This window comes from Crocodylus porosus, unplaced genomic scaffold (genome assembly GCF_001723895.1).
Source record: "Crocodylus porosus isolate Cpor-Errol unplaced genomic scaffold, CroPor_comp1, whole genome shotgun sequence".
Classification (NCBI taxonomy): domain Eukaryota; kingdom Metazoa; phylum Chordata; order Crocodylia; family Crocodylidae; genus Crocodylus; species Crocodylus porosus.
This window is the reverse complement of record NW_017728909.1, coordinates 862,912-880,683: the sequence shown is the minus strand read 5'-3', so window position 1 is coordinate 880,683 and position 17,772 is coordinate 862,912. Positions and strand designations below refer to the sequence as shown.

The 17,772-nt window shown below is 42.3% G+C and overlaps 1 protein-coding gene across 4 annotated transcripts in view; it reads left to right on the top strand.

Moving 5' to 3' along the window:
* Positions 1-17,772, top strand: part of NEDD4L (neural precursor cell expressed, developmentally down-regulated 4-like, E3 ubiquitin protein ligase) — a 259,010-nt gene that overhangs the window by 160,713 nt on the left and 80,525 nt on the right. For all 4 annotated transcript variants that reach the window (XM_019531744.1, XM_019531743.1, XM_019531740.1 and 1 more), the window contains 4 exons: positions 3,702-3,763; positions 3,871-3,973; positions 10,004-10,170; positions 14,935-15,067. In XM_019531744.1, coding sequence (XP_019387289.1) covers positions 3,717-3,763; positions 3,871-3,973; positions 10,004-10,170; positions 14,935-15,067 — 450 coding nt within the window. In that variant the 5' untranslated portion in view covers positions 3,702-3,716. The remainder of the gene's footprint in view (positions 1-3,701; positions 3,764-3,870; positions 3,974-10,003; positions 10,171-14,934; positions 15,068-17,772) is intronic.

The following is a 17,772-nucleotide window of genomic DNA, read 5'->3' as shown; positions in this document are numbered from 1 at the left end:
TCTTAAAGATGGTTAGTTGGATAGTTTACTGTTTATGAACAGGCCTTAAATGGTGGTTACAGACTGGGACAGATTTCTTACATATCGGGCACATCTACAAGTGCAATTAGTGTGTCTGAATAAGCTCTGGCAAAGTTTGTGCTGGAGTCAGCTGCTCCCAGGTGAAGCATCTTCACGTGCACTGGGGACCACAGCAGTTACAACTGGGGTAGAGCAGTCCTGGGCTGGCAGGGGGCACAAGGGGTCAGCCCTGGGTTCCAGGTACTGGCACTGGGCGGTGGAGGGGCTGGATGGGACATCAGGGTGCTACGGTTTGACGCTGGGCAGCAGGCAACAGCCCCCTCACTTTTGCACCTCATTCCCCACCCAACCCTATTCGTCTACGTAAGTGTTTCAGTGCAGTTAATTATTCCACCATAAGATAGTACTGGTCCCCATTTTATGGTAGAGTTAATTAATCTTCTGCACTATAACACTGGCGTTCATGTAGACAGTGACACTTTTACCGCAGACCTAATTAGTCAATTCTGCAGTTAAGTCCAGATGTAGATGCACCCATTATTTACTTTTTTTGTGCTCTGCATGTTCTGCCTCCCACTCTGTGCCAGTGTTGAATTGACTAGCTAAATGTTCAAATGGGAAAGCTCCAGGACACAGAAAATTTAAACACCAGTAATATTATTTTCTGTATATTTAAATATTTACACTTTTTTTTTCATTTATTGGCAGGCTTTCTATCAACTAGTTTTGTAAAGAAAGCAAAGAAGCTACTTTATTTTATAACATGGCATAGATTTGTTTTCAAGCTTGCCATTGTTTAAATATATTTTATTATACTAAATGCTGCATATCTTAGCCTCTTGTTGTCTGATGAGGGTTTTTTCTGGCTAAGTGTATGAGCATACTAACAGTAGATGCAAGTGGGAAATACTTATACCAGTATAAAAATGTCTTTATTATAAGGGATATTCTTTTTATTTGGACAAAGGTGACTTCTTAATTCCTACAGGCTCTATAGCTATTTTTCATGCTGTATTTAGTTGTGTGCTTGTGTTATATGGGAGCTATTTATGATTTTTTTTTTTTTTAAAGAAAAAGTCTCCCTGAGCCAGAATGCTGTTATAGACTTCTTGCAAATTACAGTAGTGTAAAGAGTCTGATGTGCTTATCATGTTGCTAGGAAGAAAATAAATTCTAATGAGATAAGAGTGATTTACACCCTCCGATATATGCACTGTAATGTGTGGGAGTATGTTACTCTTCATGTTACAAACATGTGATAAACCCTGCTGCTATAATAGAACATTAAGCCACATAAGATGTTGCAGTGCACATATAGTTTGATGAATAAGGTATATTCAAATACCATTTTTTTTAGTCAACATTACCTTTTCAAAATTAAATAATGAGTAGGAGCCGAAATAGCAGTATAACTATGCCACGCATTGTGTAAGTTAGTTTGCGGCATTAGGTGCTCCCTCTTTTCCCCCTTATTAAGTACAATAATAACTGTTCTTTTCCTGTTATTTGTTTTATTGGAAGCATAAGCAGGCATTCGCTTTTTAGCCAAGATCTAGTAATCAAAATATTCTCCCAAAGCATCCCAAATTCCTTGATTGCCTCTGCATACATAGACTCTAAAGACTAGTTGATTTGCTCATTTACCCTGAGGTTGTAGTTGTGAATGCCCTTCTAGTAAATTTGCAGAAATTCTGCCATCTAACCCCCCATCTCTTTTTGCTGAGGCTCACTAAACAATATAAATGCTCCATACTTCAAATCCGTTCACTAATCCAGTGTACTTCAGGAATCAACCCTTGGCCAGCTTCTGTCCAAAAATTAAGTGGAGGAGCTTCTGACAGATACTTTAGCACTTACAGGATGACATGACAATGTCCCTACTGGATTTTCCTGTGTGTAAGATTCCAGACTGCATCACACTCAGTTATTGACATGAAATGCAATAAGATAACGGTATTAATTTGATGCTCTGGTTAACATTATAGTGATTTTTTTTTTTTTTTTTTTTTTTTTTTTTGACCAGTAAAACTGAAAACAAAATCCTTTTTTCATTAAGTCTCTCTGTATGATGCTGAGAAGTATAGTAATATAGCTGTGAAATATTCTTTGTTTTAGTTCTCCTTTAGGCCATGCAGTTGGTCCCTTATTCTCCTCTGTACTTCAGTTTTATCATCTGAAAATGGGATTAACCAAACACCTAGGAGAATTACTTGCTTACCTTCTATATAGCACTCAGAGAAGATAAAGTGTATTATATAAGTAATAAATCTCAACCTATACAAATTTGACACTCTTGTCCACTAAAAACTACCGCTTCTCAGGAAGAAGGAAGCCATGAACTCACAAAAGTAAAGTGCAAAAAAGGAATTAAAGGAAATGACCACGGGGGAATGGCGAACTTTTTCACAACAGAAAACATGGCAAGGCATAACAGTTCTTTGAAACGCAAGAGAAGTGGTTTTATTCTGAAACACAAATGTACAATAAGACTTCAGTTTGCAGTGCTTCAGGAGACAGGATGCCTTATGCTTATGTTCGTGTTAGAAGTCAGTGTTCTTAGGGAGTGATTTCTGGCTTTACCCACAGTGGTATGTTAGCTGAGCCAACATTTTCAGATGTGTCCACTTATTTGGTGGGACTGGAGACATTAATTTGAAATACCTGTGACCTGGTTTAAGAGATACTGAGCAACTGCTCAACATTTTTATGGTTGCTTGTCATATCAGAAAATAAGATCTGCTTTACCTCGCTGTGAGTATTATTCACAGTTCCAGTGTGTACTTTCACTATTGCCAGCCCCATCGAACATCTTCAGTCAGGTGCCAAAATGAAACAATAAAGTCATATAAATTGGATCAGCAATCATTGTGATCACATACATAAATATTTACAATCCAAGAAAGAAGGGAGGGGGGAAAAACTAAAATAGTTTTCTAAAATTTTTACTTGCCTAACATCAACAATATATATTCATAGTTTGCTTCATTGTTTATTTTTTCATATGTATATAAATTCTTTGTTTCTTTTATTTACATTTGGGTCCTTGGGGCTTTCTGGTTCATGTTGCCAGGCCTCTCCACAAAAGTGAAGGCTAGAAATGTATTTTGTAAATGAGGTCTTTTATACATCGTAAGTGTCTCATTACCTAGAGCAAGACCTCAGACATCACAAAGCTCATGTGATGAAAAATTTTACTCATCTATCTCTCATGGTGTTGGAAGGCTTATCTAAAGTGCTTTGAATCCTAAAACAGGAGCTAATTTTATAAATTAGTAGTATTTATCTTTTTCTAGGAGGCACAGATTATATAATTTTCAATATTGATGGTCATGGGTCCAACTGGACCTAGTGTACTACACTAATATTTTAGAGAGTTATTTTAGTCATTATTCCCCCTCCTCCCTTCTTTGATATGTAAGTATTTGTGTATGTAATGGCTAAGACTGCTGGTCCAGCTTACGTGCTCACTTTGGCAGCACGTATACTAAAATTGGTTTTGATAGTGACATCTAGTGGACAAGCTATGCAATAATAAAGTACCAACATGCACTTACTGGCAAAGATTAGCTTGCCTCAGTGCATTCACAGATTTTGCTAATACACTTTTTTGCTGGATGTGGTGTATATGATATATGTATTCTTGAGCCTCAACACTTTTAATTTGTCATTTCTCATTATAGACGGAAGACCCAACCATGGAACGGCCATACACGTTTAAGGATTTTCTTCTCAGACCAAGAAGGTGAGGGAGGAGCTTTGTATCTACGAAAATTTATGGGATTTGACATATTTTGGTTTTAAAAAGAGTATTTCATATTCATCTTAGTTACTGTTGTTTTTGTTCTTCAGCCACAAATCTCGGGTAAAGGGTTTCTTGAGATTGAAGATGGCCTATATGCCGAAAAATGGAGGACAAGAGGATGAAAATAATGATCAAAGGGATGACTCTGAGGTAGAGTACCTGATTCAGACTTCATAAATTTCCCTGTAAAGATTAATATGTAACTGGAGAAGAGAGTGCTACAGTTATTTTGCTTTAAAAAGAAACAACTGTATGTACATTTGAATGTCATCTCATGGCATTGCCATGATACACCACAGATGAAAAGCAAGTGACAATTTTTGCATAGAAATTGGCCACAACAAATTAATGCTGTTGTAGCAGGCTGTTTAGCAGAGGCTCACACCAGGCTGCACAAGTCCAGCTGTTGCTGTCTGCAGGTTTGCAGGGGCTACATCCCAGATGGAGGCAGTAAGGCACTGATTGCAGGCTGCCTAGGATGACTATAGCAGGCTGCTGGCTTGCAGGGACTGCACCACAACTCCAGGTAGTAAGGCTTAATTACAGGCCTGTCCAGAGGACTGGCCCAGGTGTGACAGATAATTGGCTGACTGAAGGAAGTTAAAAGGCTCCCAGGGAAAGGATTCAGGAAGGACACCTGAGAGAGGAGAGTTAGGCTTCTGGGGAAAGGAGCCAGAGTGCAGAGTTAGATGCCTGAGGAAAGGTGCCGAAGAACAGAGACAGGGGTCTGAGATACGAGAGAGGAGCTGCAAGCTGAGAACTGGTTGGAGAGTGAGGAACTGAAAGAAAGAGAGGGAGTTAGATCCAGGGCTGCAAGGTGGAAAGGAGCAGCAACATGTCAGGGAACTGAGTCAAAGACAACCAAAGAAAGAAGACAGCAGTGTGAGAGAGCAACAGGAAGCCGGAGGCACCTCTCAGGGGCTGGAGAAGACTCGGGACTGTGAGTGCACCCTGGATGCACTATGTTAAGGTTGTGTTACTGAGTTTTGATAGATGTTTGTGGCATATATTGAGGCCACTGAGCCTGCAAATAAGGGACTATATCGTGTTGAAAGAATGAGCTAAGCAAGTCCCCACTCACTACAGTTGTATGCTTTTGTCTTAGTCTCTGCTGCCAGTTTCATGAGTCAGTGCTAGGCAGGGCCATTACTGTACAACTGTTTTGCTTCTATCAACTCCCCCGCTCTCCCCCCTCCATTAAAGCCCTTTTATTTAAAAGTGCTACTAAATTATAGGCTTTTAATCTCATCCAACAAATGAAGCCTGTCTCTGCTAACTAGACTTTGTACAGTTTTTCTGCTTGTAGGACTCAGGGCAGGTTGTGCTCTCACATCATGAATGATCAGCACTGAATTTTTATCAGTGCCATATTGCTTTTGCTAGGTCTTCCATGCCTTGTTCCTGTGAGCTAGTCTATTTAAGTTTTGGACTTCTTCTCCTCATCAAAAGAAAATATTCTCCAATGCTATGTTTTTATATGGCATGTATCTTTATTGTTTGTATCGATTTATAGGATCATATGAAAGTAGGCCTGGAATAGACCTCACAAGGTCTTCTAGTCTAGCTCCCTGCCCAAGTCAGGATCAGTCCCGACTAAACCATCCCAGCCAAGTGTCTGTGTTATCTGCTCTTGAAAATTTCCAGGGGAGGAGATTTCACAGTTTCTTTAGGTAGCCCGTTCCAATGCTGGACCATCTTCATCGTCCAAGAGCCGTTCTAATTAAAGCACCTGGAATGTCTCATGTATCAGTGTTCCTGTGCTTCAAAATGGTGGCGGGGTGCTTTATCTAAAGCTTGTGCAACTAGATTTAGATAAAGTGCCCCTGCTGCCATTTTGAAGCATAGGGACTCTGATACACGAGATGTGGGAGGCTGCTGGAGTGCAGTAATTGTCATTGTAATTTATTATTATTATCTTGCTGGAGCGCAGTAATTGCCATTGGAATTTATTATTTATTATACGGCTTATTGGAATTACAGTATGTCGGAGCAGCCTCCCTGCTCATGTATAGGCACATTAAAATTCCTCCTAAGCTCCAACCTAAATTTCCTATGCTATAACTTGTGGTCATTGGTTCTAGTCCTGTTCTCTATAACCACAGAGAAAAAGCAATCTCCATCCTCCTGGGAATAGCCCTTCAGGTATTTGAAGACTGGCACTTCTCTTCTCCAAACTAAATAACCTTAGTCCTTTCAGCCATTCCTCCATAAGTCATGCTTCCTAGACTTCTAATCATTTTTGTTGCTCTCTGATAGACTCTTTCCAGTCTCTCCCCATCTTTCTTGAAGTGTGGGGCCCAAAACTGGACCAGTACTCCTGATGAGGCATCACCAGTGCTAAATATGGCAGAAGAATCACTTCTTCTGATTTGCAAGTGACACACTTATTTCAATATAGTATTAACCCTCCTATTACATATAAGTTTTCAAATTAGCTTACTATGTTACCTTTGTATTTATTCCTTCATTCCTTCTTCATATTATGGATATGAATCTTCTGCTTATTAACATTTATAAGGTATTATTAGGGGTGTTATATATTGCTTTAAGTTGTGCATAAGGAACCCATTGAGCAGCGGACTCTAATAATCAATGTACCATTGATTAAAGCATACACTAGTAATACTTTATAAATACCCTATATATTAATCTTAACGTCACCCTCCTTTCAGTTCCTTCCTGGTAGATCTTTCCAGATTACTGCTTCGCACTCATCCCATCCTACTACCTCACTCAGTTTTCTATTCTTCACTCTTGTGTTTTCTCACTTTAAAAAAAAAACCTTTTTCTCTATCATGTGCTTTTATCCCTTCCCTATTGCTCTGCTGTTACTTCTTTCAGGCTGGCTGTCACTGAATACACACTCAAAAAAAATTCTGTTCAGTATGTAATTGCAGTAAAGAAGAGTAGTGAGATGTCAGGATATAAAAGTAATTGTTTGGAGAATAGCATTGAAAACATGTAATGTCTTTATACCTATTCTGTAAATCAGTGCTGTGACCTTACCTAAAACGCTTTGCATGATACTGGTCACCCATCTCAAAAATTATATTGCAGTGCCAAAAAGCCTCCAATATGAAGATTGGAAAGTTTAGGATGATTTATTTTAGAATAGCGATGAGTAAAACGGGAATAAAAAAGTAAAATGGGCACAGAGAAGTTAGAACAAGAACATCAGTTTTCCTTATTTCATATTTCAAGAACAAGGAGACAGGTGAGAGAAATTCATAGCATATGACAGAGAAATATTTTTCTACAACATGGAACTAAAATTATTGACAGGAAGCTTAACAATGTTCAGAAAGATGCAGTTGTGCATAGATATCATGATCCATATTTATATGGATATTCAGAATATCTGGTACCATGACCAATGACGGGTATTTTGGAAATGATGTTTAACACCCTGCTTCAGGTATTAAAGGAATCTTTGACCATCACAAATAAGGATAAGAATTATTTGGGATTAAATTATTCTTTGCATGCCTTCTGTAGGTATTCTTGCCCCTTCTTATGAAGTTTCAGATTCTGATCACTCCTTGAGAGAGGACTGGATCTGCTGCTAATCCAATGCAATGTTTCAGGTTTAGTCTTTTTTTTCTGTTTTAGACCTAATCTCTTCCATAGTCTTGTACACGGGATGTCTTTGTTCCCTTCTTTGACATGCACGTGTTCTTTCTTATGTGAACATTTGTCTCCTTTCCTGAGGTCATCCACATTTGTAGGAGAGGAGCAAGTCTGTTTTATATTTATATATATATATATATATATATATTTTTCCCCCCTACTCAGACCAGAAGCAAAGGATTTTCTTTTCTTTTATTAAGTAGTGGGGAATTTTTCCTTCCATCTTCCCTGGGTACCAGGGGAAAATGGGTCTTTCCTATCTCTTGGGCTACATGAAGGATGGGCTTAATACTTCAATCATGCAGTTTATAGCCTGCTCACTTCTTCTTGTTCCTCTTCACTTTACCTCATTCCTTCTCCTCCCCATTATTTGTCTTAACACATTTCAGGCTGCAGGAGGGAGAGGGACATTTGAATAGGCTTGCATGTTCCTGCCAGCCTGTTCTGGTCTTGTCTGTTTCTGCCTTCATAGGAACAGCTACTCAGGCTAGCCAGAGGGATATCTAATGGTAGTGGTTGATAATGCTTAGTTTTTGGTAACAAGTTAAATCTCCCACTTAGTTCTTACAAATATTAACTGCTGCTTTTTGTATTCTCCAGAAATGTCAGCTGTTGGAAGTAATCCTGAATTTACTCAGTTAATTCTATTATGGGTTTTTATTTTCATTCGTTCTTGAAAACTTTCCAATCCTTGAAATGTAGTGGATAGAAACATTCAAAAAAAAATCTATCCAAGCTTTTTGCATTTGGCATAGGTACAGCAGACTGTGTTAGATAAAGCTTGCTTCTAGAAGGATCATTTTGAATTGACTGTTGTCATGATGCATTTTCCATTATTTTCTTGGCCAGGCTGACTCTTCAGAATATAAAGCTCATTCAGTTACAGCATTTGCCTTGTGCTGTGCAGTAAATGTATGAAATATTCTCCAATCATTTTTTCAAATCCTGATTATGATTAGCATGTACAGTGGATGCCAGTTGCAGTCCAACTGTTGCTTTACCATAAGGTTAGTCTGTAGCAGTCAAATGTCCGTATGGCAAGAACAAAATTGTATTACTGTAAGAGCTGTGTTCATTCCCAGAGAAAAAATGTGATGTTATGTCTTCTTAAATAGGTGCACAAAAAAACAAAACAAAACAAAAACATTCTGTCTGCATCTCATGGAAATATATGCATTGCTACTTTAAAAAATGTATTTTTTTTCAAGGAGCAGAGTTCAAATAGCATAATGTTGAGTTTACAATAACTGTATTATACAGCTGTGATAAACGGTGACTTTAAACCTAAAATATACCTCCTAAATGAAGACTTCATTTAGCCAATTTGTCTCAAGTAATTATTAACTCAAACTAGAAAATGTAGGCAGACCTCAAATAATATACGACTATGCCAGCGGTAATTGTATGGTTAAAGAATTACTAACAAGGCAAAGAAAATATATTTGGAAAACAAGGTTTGGCTCGCTATTGTACAGCCACTGTAAAAATGGTTACCATCTTACTCAAAAGATTGACTCTGTGTTTTGTGTATTCAGAGTTGTTGACTTGGTGTCATTTTTATGACTTTTGGTGAACTGGATTGCTTTCTAGCTCACATGAAGTCGTAATCTTTTGAGACTCTAAACATTACCTGCTCGAATATCAACTACTCCAATCGAAGTCAATAGGAGTGAAGTGCTAGTAAACCTCAGTTAAGCAAAGCACATGCTTTGCTGGGGAGAAACTAGAGTAAGTTTGAAGACAAGAGGGCAAAGGAAGATTTTGCAGGTAGAATGAGGGGGTGGGGGTTGGTTTGCAGAATGTTTTACAAATAATGATACATAAATCAGAGAACCCAAATTGACATACTGGTTTCAGACTGCGAATCGAGCAAATAAAGGGAAAAAACAATTTTGTAATGGCTAATATAAAGTTGACCTAGACATACTTATGGGGGGAAACAACATTGAACTGCTCTGGCTTTTGTAATTTTGTAAGATAAACCTATTCTTTAACAACAATATTTTTTTAAAAATAGAATGATAGGATTTTAGATTTATTTGAAATTGAAGACAGCATGGCTCTGCACAGATTCAGGGCTTGATGCAGTTTTGATTGCAGGCTTGAGGCTTAAGACAAGTTTTGACTGAGGGCTGGGAAAAGGATGAAGAATATAATATTTGTAAATAAATGAATACATACATAGATATAGGTGTCCTAACTTCTTCTTTACTTAGATAATTAATTACCTAATTTCTGTAGAGACGTGAACATAAAACTCAGTGACCATTAACATTATACAGAGTGCTAAGCATAACTCATAGTCAGTGGTAGCTGAAATAAATTACACCATTTGAAAAGGTCATATTGATTTATTTAATGTTTTCCAAAGAGATGAGGCATATTGTGTAATAGTGAGACTAGTTCCCTTTTCAGCACAGCTTTTATAGTTAAATAGTCTTTCATTCTTATCCATCACTTTTAAAAATCAGTTAACGTAGCCCAAAAATCCTATAGCAATTTAATGTTTTGTTGTTGTTAAACTTTGTAATCAGTATTTATTGTTACTTCCAGCATGGATGGGAAGTGGTTGATTCCAATGACTCTGCATCTCATCGCCAAGAGGAGTTACCACCACCTCCACTGCCTCCTGGATGGGAAGAAAAAGTGGACAATCTTGGTCGTACTTACTATGTCAACCACAACAACAGGACAACTCAGTGGCACCGGCCAACTTTAATGTAAGTGTTAAAGAAGTGCAATAAATTGTTTGGGCCAAGTAATATTTTAAGGATTTTATGGATATTCATTCTTTCAAACAAAATTATTATTTTGAATATCACAAAAAATGCTCATCTGTAAAAATTTTCACTCGGGAGAGCTGAAGACCTTTCAAGGAAAGAAAAGGAAACATACTGTTCATTGTTCTTTACTATAACAGATGGGTTACAAGTTTAATGTGAACTTTGATCTATATCTGAGGTATTCTCTTGACTCTTACATTTAAGGCTAGGGACAGACATTCAAAAAGCTGGAGCCTGAATTAATTCAGTCTTTGCAGGTTAGTCTAACCTGCCTAGATTGAACCAATCTGCAAGTGAATAGACATTTAGGAAATGCAGGCACATGCCTGCAGTTGCTCAGGCCAGAAGCTTGGGGAGGGGCGCTAGAGTAGTCCTCAGCTGCAGGGAAGCTACGGTAGGAGGCCTGGGCAGCCCTGGCAGTAGTAGCCTCAAGTGAACTGGCCAGGGAGGAGGGTTTAATTCCCCCGTCCCTGTCCTACTGGCATGGACCCGAGCCAAGGTCCACCTGGCACTCCCTCCTCACTGCTACAGCTGCAGGGGAAGGTAAATGGCCATTCACTAGCCATCATGGCCCCCTGAGGCAGCGTGGAAAAGGAGGGGGTTTATTCCCCCTCCAATCTTCTCTGTGCTTGGGGGACCACAGCCAGGGTCTGCCAGCCCCGATGCTGCTGATCGCTCCCTGCATGAGGCAAGTGGCAGGATAAGCTCCCACCCTGCCCCCTCTGCCAGATGCCAGAGGGAGGAGGGAAATGCTGGAGTGGTGAGTAGGGAGCGACCCTGGTGGTGCAGCAGTCCCTCTCATGGTTTCCTGAGAGTTCAAGAGTTTTCCTGGGGGGCAGGGACCTGAGCTGAGGGCGGGGCAGAGTCGGGCAGGAAGAGCTGCTGCAGACTTCACGGGGCAAGCATGGCACCAGGCCCATAGCCTCCCAAGACCTCCCTAGCACTGACACTGCAGTTTGTGGCAGCTCTGCCTGCCCTGCAGTGCAGCCTGCCATCGGGAAGAGACTTGCACTCCTGGGAAAACCATGATGGAGGCCGCTGCCCCTATCAAGGTCCCTGCCCCCTCACTGCTTCAACAGCAGGGGTGCGGGTATGGCCACAGGGGGGAAAAAGGGGGTGTTATTTCCCCTCCCCCTCCATCCAGCTTGTGGCAGAAGGGGTAGGCAGGGGGTTTATCCTGCCACTCTTCCTGCTCAGGGAGTGATTGTCAGGGCAGGCAGACCCCTGCTGCTGTCCCTTGGGAATAAAGGGGAGAAAAAAACCCTCTTCCTGCCCCCTCTGCCTCAGGGCACCATGCTGGCCGGCGTCCGGCTGCGCTGCCGCTCCTACTGCTGCTGCAGCAGCGAGGGGAGAGCACTAGGCAAGCCCTGGCCCAGGTCTATGTCAGTGGGTCAGGAGGGGGGAATTAAATCTCCCCCTGGCCAGTTCACTTGAGGCTACTGCCAGGGCTTGTCATGCCCCTGCCACTGAAGGAACAAGTGGAGAAATGCCTGTCAGACCTTGCTGGGGTCTGTGCTGGTGGGACTGGGGAGGGAAGGGTGAATAAACCTCTTCCCTGCCCTCTTTTCCTTAGCGGGGACTGGCATCTGGCCACACCTCTGCCCTTGCCCACCCATGCTTCAGCTAGGGAGCAGAGGGACAGGGACAGCTTTGCTCTCTGGAGCTGAGAACACAGCCCAGCCCAGGGCTGCAGAGCATGCTGGGATGCCTGGGGACTCTGGTTTAAGTTAAACCAGGAAGGGGTCTGGGACAGAAGTTGCATAAACCGATATGAGCTCTATCAGTTAAGTCTGATACTACATTCAACCAGGTTTATCTTAAACTAGTTTTGGCCATTTTGAAACTGGTTTATGTGACCTGAACTTATGTTCTGTTACAGGTTTAAACAAGTTTCTGATTACTTAAACCGGTTTATGTGTAACATCAATCCCTTGTCTAAGAGGTTATTTCTCTCAAACCATTCCAGTTGAGAATTAGAGATGGCAGTCCTTCACTTAGTGTCCCAGGTATTCAGCAAGGTTGTCTCCTAATGGTGTGTTTATCACAAATACAGAATGCCTACAAAGGAATATGCCTCCAGGGGTCCCTAAGGACAGCTGAGTGCACAGGAGAGTGTTCATTGGCTGTTTGCAGTAGAGCACTATGGGATGCTGGAGACTGTGGGGTGCTGAAGGACTGAGAAACGCCCGTCATGCTCTGCTGGAGCATAGAGATATTCAAAAGGAAGTGCTTCAAAGCTGATCTCATGTTTTGAGGATCATGTCTGAAGCCATTTTTAAAGCACTTTTATGTCTATGTGGCAGTTAACTGAAATTGAACAGTGGATAATTGGCAATGTGTTTAAGATATTTTGCACTGAAGGAGGTTTGCACTGAATCTTCAAAATATTCTGCTGTAAAAGGCAAGGAAAATCTATAGAAAGCTTATTACATTTAAATTAAGATAAATCTAATGAGCTTTCCAAGGAAATCCTGATATAGGTGTACAAACTGTAATTTATGTAATCTTCTTACGCTGCTCTCAGAATTGTCTAATTTTTTAAAATTCTACATTACTCATGATTACCCTTCTAAAAATATGATAAGCTTAAAGGCTATACATGATTGAGCCGGGAAGGATGAGCACAGAAATCAGACGTTAGTCAACCATCTAGATTTATATTGCTTTTTCACATGCAACTATTCATCTTCAGTGAGCTGTTATTACAGTAATGTCCCTTGTTCTTGCTTGAGTGTTTATATCCATCACCATAATTTATATTATGCCCACTGGGTTGTCTTAAGAGCCTTCTGCTTTACTTGATTTGTTTGTTTATTATATTCAGAATTCTAGTGACTAAAATATGCAAGCATTAACTTCAGCACTTATGTATTTGTTAAAAATAATAGTTCTACTAATGCTTAATACAATATTTTACCACTTACTTTGTAAAATTTGCTTCATTTTTCAAAAACAAACTGATCCAGTGAAGTTTGGGATACTGTATTTTGAATGATGGATCTCTACTAGGTTGTCATGTAATTATGGTCATGCCAAGCAAATCATTCTTCAATGAGATTCCAGGTTTGATTGATCAAGGTAATTGCATCCCTGTAATATACCTAGGTTTAGAGCCTAGTCTATCTCTAGTATTTCTTTGGCTCTTTGGTCTGCTTTCGGGCATCTTAACCACAACGATTTTATTCCTTTGTGCTCAGGAGGCAAAAACTGACTAAGACATCTAGATTCCTTATGCATATCAATTTTTGGCCTAATAAGATCCCCAGACAATTGGACTTGAGCTTCTGCACGTGCTCGGAAGTGACCCAAATTGGCTACTTGGAAGTCTACCTCCACCTGGGCTGTGGTTCATCTGGGAAATGAACAGTACAGAAATCCCCCAGTGCATTAGATGGAGAAGAGCCATGCTAACTGAGCCATGGTTTAAAGTTAAGACTGTACATGCAGCTCGTTGTTGCTTGTAGAGAATGAGGAGGAGGGCCCATTCATCTTTTGCCCGTTAACACACAGGTTAGGGCACTTGCTCAGGAATAAGGGAGCTGAGTTCTAGGCACCATGTAGTTAGAGGGGACTTCAGTTCACATCTCCTACTTCTCAGGGAAGTAGCTAACCCCCAATCTATGGACAAGGCAGGATTGAAGCCACTAGGCAGCTAAAAGTGAAGTAGTCGTCAGGCCAGAAGGAAAGGCAGCAAGAACAAGCTTGACTGAGGCCCAGTAAGGGAGGGCATTCCCTTGAGGGAGAGGAAAGGAACTCTGGATTCAGTTCCTTGCTCCAGCGTTGGTCATTAATTTAGAAACGTGTGCTCTGATTTGCTAGAAGGATAAGTATCTTCTCATGCCCCTTGTTCAGATACTGCAATTGGCCAAAGAGAAAATATGAGGACAGTTATACCGTGGTCTATGTGTGTAGTATTTAGCCTGTGGGTTGCATTTGGCACTTGTGGCTTTAAACTGTACCCTTCAAAGCCTTGTTCTTAACCTAAATCCCTTTTAAAGGCTGCAGCTCAAACTTCAAAGGCTGGATTGGCCCTCCCTCGTCTGCCCACCCAACATCTTCCCTGAACCAGGGGCTGTAGGGAGGAGAGATGGGGCCTGGGCTGCATAGATAACAGGGATTTCCCTCAGGTCAGGGAGATCCCCAGTAAGAATATTAAGGTGGTTTCCTCTCATTCACCTGAAAATTAGCTGTTGGGGATTTCCCCAGCTGGCACAGAAGCACACTAGCTTGTGCAAATCCTTCTCCTCTTTGCAGTATCTTGTTCAGGGCACTTTTGTTTTTTGGGTGGGGGGAAATAACTGGAATGCAGTGCATTTAAATGCATGCTCCTTTTAAATTCTCCCTTATACAGAAGGTGAAGCAGTGCAGGAAACCAGCCCCAAAGCACTGGTTGTGGCCCCTTGAATTTCTTGAAATGATGTGCTTAGTCCTCGAGCTGAAAAGTGTGATGATATCACTGATCTTTATGAAATTAGAAGGTAGTCCCAGGTCAGTTTAGTTTGAAAAGGTCCATATTGCAGAATCTCTGACAGTTATCCTCCATGACTGGCAATCCCCTCGCAGAATCCAAGGATTGAAGTAAATATAGAAGTGGAAGCAAAGTGACAGAAGATCTTGTATATAGAAACCTGTGTTAACTTAAAGGTAATAATCTTTTTATTCTCCTCTCCTCTCCCGTTTTCTCATTTCCACAATGGCCAGTGATATGGCATCTGAATCAGACAACAACATCAGACAAATAAACCAAGAGGCAGCTCATAGACGCTTTCGATCTCGGAGACACATTAGTGAAGATTTGGAGCCAGAGCCCATGGACAGTGGAGATATACCTGAAGTATGTATCAGCCTTGGAATAATTTCCTCAGCATTTAAACTGTTTTATGTTTTAAAATAATCTGCCCAAACAGATGCATGTTGTTTGTCAGTTAGTTAATTTCTACTATGTCGAGCCGTATTTTTTCAGACCGGTGTTTTGAGAACTGCCTGAGTTAAATTCTAGTGGTAATTGGGTAAAATAAAACCTAACTAAATCCATGTATTCAGAGCCATACAAATTTTGAATATCTGACGTGCATACACACATCAAATAATGAAAGCACAGGAGAGGTCTAGGATAATTAGGCTTCTAGTTTTGTGGATTGGTTGTTATGGGCAGGTTAAGGAGCACATTTTTCCTCTGTGCTCAGCTTTGAAAATTGGTTGGGCAGTTTAAGAAAGAAGTTTAGGTAATCGCATTAACAGATTGAACTTTGAATGTGGAAAAGACGGGGCTTTTTCTTGTTTCCCCCTCTCCCCTTTAAGTCTAAGGCAGCGTTTCACTATTTGAATGTTTGATTTGAACTGAGTAAATAAAATTTTCTTAGAAATATATAAGCAGTCTTTCAGACTGAAGCTGGCTGTTTCATTCAGTTTTCTTGAGTATTTAATGATAAGATTCAGAAGGAACATAACTAGTTTATGTTCTAGTAGGTATTTTTTATTTCTGCATGACAATCATGATAGAAAGTAAGACTCTGCTGAGACCATGCTGCACTCATCTTTCACTTATAATTGATACCCTGTATGTATTAAGAACAATTTCCATGAAGCATTTCATTTTAAAATGCTGTTCTTTAAGATTAGGGACAGAAGTTACACACAAACCAATTTAAGTGATCAGAAACTGGTTTAAACCTGTAACAGGAAATATAAGTTCAGTGCACATAAATCAGTTTCAAAATGGCCAAAATTTGTTTAAGGTAAACCTGGTTGAATATAGTATCAGACTTAACTGGCTTGGGACAAACCAGTTTATGCAACTTCTATCCCAGACCCTGTCCTAGTTCAAGTTAAATCAGTACTCCAGCATGGCAGGGCTGAGCTGTCTGTCTGTTCCAGCCAGGCAGGGTTGGCCCCATTCCTCTCCTTGCTAGCTGGAGCACAATCTGGGTCTACTCTGCTCTGGGCTGGGTCAGAAAAAGATGGGGATGGGAAACCCTGCTCTGGAGTGTTGCCAGGCATCCTTAGATCCCCACCCCATCTCATTCACTGGCTGGCAGCAGGGCCACACCCTGGTAGCCTGAGAGGAAGCAGGGGTTTAATCCTCCCATTGCAGGGGGGCCAGCACGGGCCCTGACAGGCTGCACTTGTGCACCCAGGTCTATGGCAGCCAGATGCCAGTAGCCTGAGGGAACGTGGGGGGGTTACTGTCTGCATTGCAGGTAGCAGCAGTGGGGGGTACTGACATTGCACCCTGGTCCAAGTCCCTCCAAGGAGCTGCCAGCCAGCTGCGGGGAGGGGGGATGTGACCTGGTGGCAAGGGGAGAGCTGGAACTAGTTACAGCCCAATTCACTGCTGTCTCCTGCTGTGGCAGCACAGCTGGGGGTGGCATGGCCCTAGGGGGTGGGGGTCAGCACCTGCTGCCCCTGCCTCCAGCCCTGTGCAGGGGCCATGGCTTGCAGGCAGGCTGCAGCTGCAGCTGCAGCAGAGGTGGTGGCAGAGTGAACGATCACAGTGGGTGTACGTGAGCAGATTGCCATGAGCCAGTTGCTGCCTAGGCCCCTGGGCCACATGGCCGGGCCAGACCAGATTGGGTGGCGGCAGTCCATTGCCTTTCCCCACTATGGCCCATGCCCCTGGTCTGCAGTAGCCCACCCTGAGCAGCAGTGGGTAACAAATGCTTCACCTGCACCCGCCGTGATAGTTCGCTCTGCCGCTGCCTTTCCTGGGAGAGGGAGGGGGCGGGGAGCCACACAGCAGATGCAGCCTGTCTGCAAACTTTGGCCTCCCATGCAGAGCTTAAGGCAGGAGGTGGCAGGCACTGCCCCCCACCCACTGGGGCTGTCCCAGCTCTGGGCACGCTGCCTCAGCAGGAGGGAAAAGTGAGTCTGACTGTAACTAGTCCCAGCCTCCCCCTCCTCCCCCTGCAGGCAGGTCACATCCCGCCTCCTCACGCCCTCCCTGCATCCAGCTGGATGCTTCTCAGAGGGACTCAGCCATGGATGCCATATCAGTGCCCCCCACTGCTGCTGGAATGGAGAGATTAACCCCCCACCCCTTCCCCTAGTCTACTGGCATGTGGCTCCCATGGCCCTGGGTTCATGAGCGGAGCCTGTTGGTGCCCACGCTGCCCCCCTACCCAGGTAATGAGGGGATTAAACTCCTGCTTCCCTGCATGCTACCAGGGTCTGGCCCTGACCGTGCTCCTGCTGTCAGCCAGCAAGTGAGGAGGGGTGGAGGTCTGGGGATGCCTGGCAAGGGCTGCTGCCCCCCTCCACCTCCAGGCAAATGCGGGTGGGGTTTTAAACCCTTCCCCAGTCATACTCAGGCCTATGTGGTCCTGGCCACACCTCTCCTCAGCTTAGTTTCCCTCCAGCTGGGCACTTCCTCTATCACCCCCCAGTTTCTGGCCTGAGCCACTGCAGGCACATGCCTGCATTTCCTGAGTCAAAAGTGAATGTCTGTTCACTTGCAAATTGGTTCAGTCTACACAGGTTAGACTAACCTGCAAAGATTGCATCAATTCAGGCTCTGGCTTTTTGAATGTCTGTCTCTAGCCA